The sequence below is a fragment of the Neopelma chrysocephalum genome, unplaced genomic scaffold, assembly GCF_003984885.1.
Source record: "Neopelma chrysocephalum unplaced genomic scaffold, ASM398488v2 Primary Assembly neopelma1_125, whole genome shotgun sequence".
In the NCBI taxonomy this organism is placed as follows: domain Eukaryota; kingdom Metazoa; phylum Chordata; class Aves; order Passeriformes; family Pipridae; genus Neopelma; species Neopelma chrysocephalum.
The window spans coordinates 1,203,335-1,206,814 of record NW_020897787.1 but is presented as its reverse complement, the minus strand read 5'-3'; the positions used below and the strand labels follow the sequence as shown (position 1 = coordinate 1,206,814).

Here is a 3,480-nt window from a genome sequence, read left to right as displayed (position 1 = left end):
CCAGCTCCCCATCACCCCACCGTGCCAGCCCTGAGAGGAGGGGACCGAGATTTCCCACCAGTGGTGGCACTCCCGGGATCAATGTACCCCCTGAGACATCTGGGGGCTTGGCAGATTGATTTTGGCATCAATCAATCAATCAATCAACCAATCAAGGGCTGGACTGCGGGGGCTCCCTGGGTGCTCCCCCTCATCCCCCAGCCCCTGGGAGCAGAGCAGCGCTCCCGAGGCAGGTGTCATCCGTGTGATGAGACCCGGCCGTTCTCTGCACACCCCCCCCCAAGATCTCAGCAGAGAGGGGTGGTCACCCCGCCAGCCCTCCCTGCTGCCGCAGCACCCCCGGGAGGGGGGCGCGGGGGGCGGTGGGAGCCCCGGGTCACGCTGGGCCGCCCGGGCAGTGAATCAGCAGCGCCCGGGGCAGCAGCCGGGCTGAGCCGTGCGCAGGCTGCAGGGGCGGAGGTTTTGCACTCGCTCCCGCCTGGCCAAGGATAAATAGGAGGCGGCTGCGAGTCCTGCCAAAGCTTCTTCCCGTTGCCCAACGCGCCCGACAGCCGGCACCCAGCCCAGCCAGACATGGACTCCCAGGATTGCCCTTGCGCCACGGGTAAGCCAGAGCTTCCCTCCGTCCCGGGGGCAGCGGGAGCCCGAGCATCCCAGCGGGAGCCCGAGCATCCCAGCGGGAACACCGGCACTCCCGCCCGCCGGCCTCCTTCGACATTCCCGATGCTCCCTCTCTCGCCGGCTGGGCCGGCTGCTGAAATCCTCTCCCGGCACTGCGATGTCACGCTGGGAGCCTCTCACTGGGAAGCGGCTGGGAATGCCCTGAGCTCCCTGCTGACCGAGGCTGAAGCATCAGCGGATGCTTCGAGAGGCGGCAATGCTCTCCCCCGCGGATCTCTGGGATAGGGGGATCCCCTCCCACCACCTCCTCTCAACCCCTTTTTCTCCTTTTCTTTCTGTTTTAGGTGGCACCTGCACCTGCGGGGACAACTGCAAATGCAAAAACTGCAAATGCACATCATGCAAAAAAGGTACGGGGGATCCCTGAGCCCCCAGGGGGGCAGAAACACTCAGGGGCTGTTTCACTATACATCCCAAGCACAGTGAGAATCCCACCCCCTTGCCAGGCAACACAAGCCACCCAGTATCACCTAAACCCTCACTGGCACCTCAGGCTCAGTACAAGGCAATGCCTGGGAAGGAAACTGGCACTGGGATTTCTTTCTGGGTGCTTCTGATGCTGTCACCCCCAGCAGAGGCATGTACAGGAGGGTTTGCAAAGAGAGGGGCTCAGGGGACCCCAGTGAGCCCTTTGGGGTTCCTCGCCCTTCTGCTGCCTTTCCAGTGCTGGCCCTGGCTGCACAAACACCCTGGGAGATGCTGCCAGGGATGGAGATGCTGCTATAAGGGAAGGACGTGGATACATGGGATGTCTCCAAGCCAGCGGGACCCTCCAAACCCCACCCTGAGAGCCCCCAGGAAAATATGTCCCTAATACATTTTTCTCTCTCCCCCAGGCTGCTGCTCCTGCTGCCCGGCGGGATGTGCCAAGTGTGCACAGGGCTGTGTCTGCAAGGGACCCCCCTCTGCCAAGTGCAGCTGCTGCAAATAGGGGACCCTGGCTGCACATCTGGGGGTGATGCACATCTGGGGGGCTGGCTGAAGAAGAATAACCTTATTGTGTATGTTGGTTGTCTTTTTTTATATATGTGTTCAGATTTCTTTAGTGTTTGTCACCTAAATAAAGTGATATGTATATAAAGGTCCATGAGGAGCTTGGCACTTCTGTTGGATGGGGCGGTTTCCCTGGGGAGCGGGAGGGCAGCGTCTGTGGGCGGTCATGGCAAAGAGCCTGCGTCTTATTTTCTCTCCTTTCTTCCAGCCTTGGCTCTGCTCTCCCTGCCAGCACTTCTGACTCTTGTTTTAACACTTGTCCTACACAAGGGATTTTTTTTCCCCCCCACCCTGTTGTTACCCAAGGGCAAATCCCATGCTCTCTCCTCCACCCGAGATCCTCGGGGCTAATGAGCAGCTCGTTATTACAAGCTTTCACTTTAATAACCACCCCAGCCCTGCCCATTTCCAGGGGGAACATTTCCACAGCAGGTGGGGCGCCGGGGAAACAGGTTTAGTTTTCCTCCCGGCGGTTTAGTTGAACTGGCTGGAAGAACCACAGTGCTGCTTCCCCCGCCACCCCTGTCAGCCTGGCTGGGTGCTCCTGGCGCCCATCAGGTGACCTGGTTCCCCACCACGGGGTGCAGTGTGCCCACAGTGGGGTGTGATGCCCACGATGGGGTGCACTGCCTGCAATAGGGTGCAGTGCCCCCCATGGGAGGTGATGCCCACACCAGGGGGTGATGGCCACTATGGTCTGCAATGCCCACACCAGGATGCAATGTCCACGATGGGATGTAACGCCTGGGATGGGTTGCAATGCCCTTGCCAGGGTGCAAAGCCCACGATGGGATGTGATGCCTGCAATGGGAGGTGATGCCCATGCCAGTGTGGGATGCCCGCCCTGCCCAAGCACAGCCCGAGCCCTGCACCCCAGGAGCCAAGTGCCACTGTGCTGCCTCCCAGGACACACAAGGGGTCCTGCCTCCTGCCTGTCCCTGCACTCCCCGAACACAGCCTTTCATGGCCTCCTTTCAGCTGCAAAACCTTTCCTGACCTATCCAGTCACCACTGCCAGGCCTCAGCTGGGCTTTTGGCACAGCACCCCTGCCCACTGGCTGCTCACCCTGCCAACCCCGAGGGGATACCCCTTTGCTCCAGGAGGGCTCCTCCCCCAGGGTGTCCCCTGAGATGTCACCATCACCCCACACCTCTGATGGCAGTGAGCCCATCCCTGTGCCAGCCGAAGGCAGGGCAGGGCAGGGCGTCATGCTAAACTTCATCCTGCAAAGAGCTGGGTTATCTTTATTCCTTCTAACCCAGAGAGATTTAAGTGCCATGCAAAAACATCATTGGTGAGCCCACAACGGGGGTGAAGGAGAGGTTGCTAATGGGATTTATCACCCAGTGTGGTTTGACTGGCAGGGCTCACAGCGTCGGTCCAGCTTTGCTGGTCCCTGTGGGTTTGCACTGGTCCTGCCCCGTGGCTCTGCACTGTGCCCATCCCTGTGCCCCACGGCAGTGGAATGGGAAGCAGCTGTCGGATGCTGTCCTTCTTGAAGGGGAAGTGAGGGGCAGACAGGGGTTCCAGCAGCCCAGCTCTGAGCCCTGAGACCTGTGCTGGGCAGCTGCAGCTCCACTGCTCACTTTATGGCTGCTGTAAAATCAGAGTTGGACCTGGCACTCCTCCTACATGGGAACAGCCTCGGGTTTAATTACTCCCTGCTCTGGGAAACTGGAATACTGTCAGTAACACGGGAGACCCTCCCTGAGCTCTCCTCTCCCCACTGCTGCCCAGCATGTGCCCTGCATCCCGGCATTTCAGCAAGCCCATGGCTCAGGGAATGCACACTCATCTCCTGTCCT

The 3,480-nt window shown here is 60.1% G+C and overlaps 1 protein-coding gene across 1 annotated transcript; it reads left to right on the top strand.

Annotated features, from left to right (window-relative positions):
- The first annotated feature begins 468 nt into the window (after positions 1-468).
- Positions 469-1,766, top strand: LOC113974825 (metallothionein-1). Its single transcript, XM_027698331.1, has 3 exons — positions 469-604; positions 966-1,031; positions 1,518-1,766. Exons 1-3 carry the CDS (start codon positions 574-576, stop codon positions 1,610-1,612), a joined length of 192 nt encoding a protein of 63 aa, XP_027554132.1. The 5' UTR covers positions 469-573; the 3' UTR covers positions 1,613-1,766.
- The last annotated feature ends 1,714 nt before the right edge of the window (positions 1,767-3,480 follow it).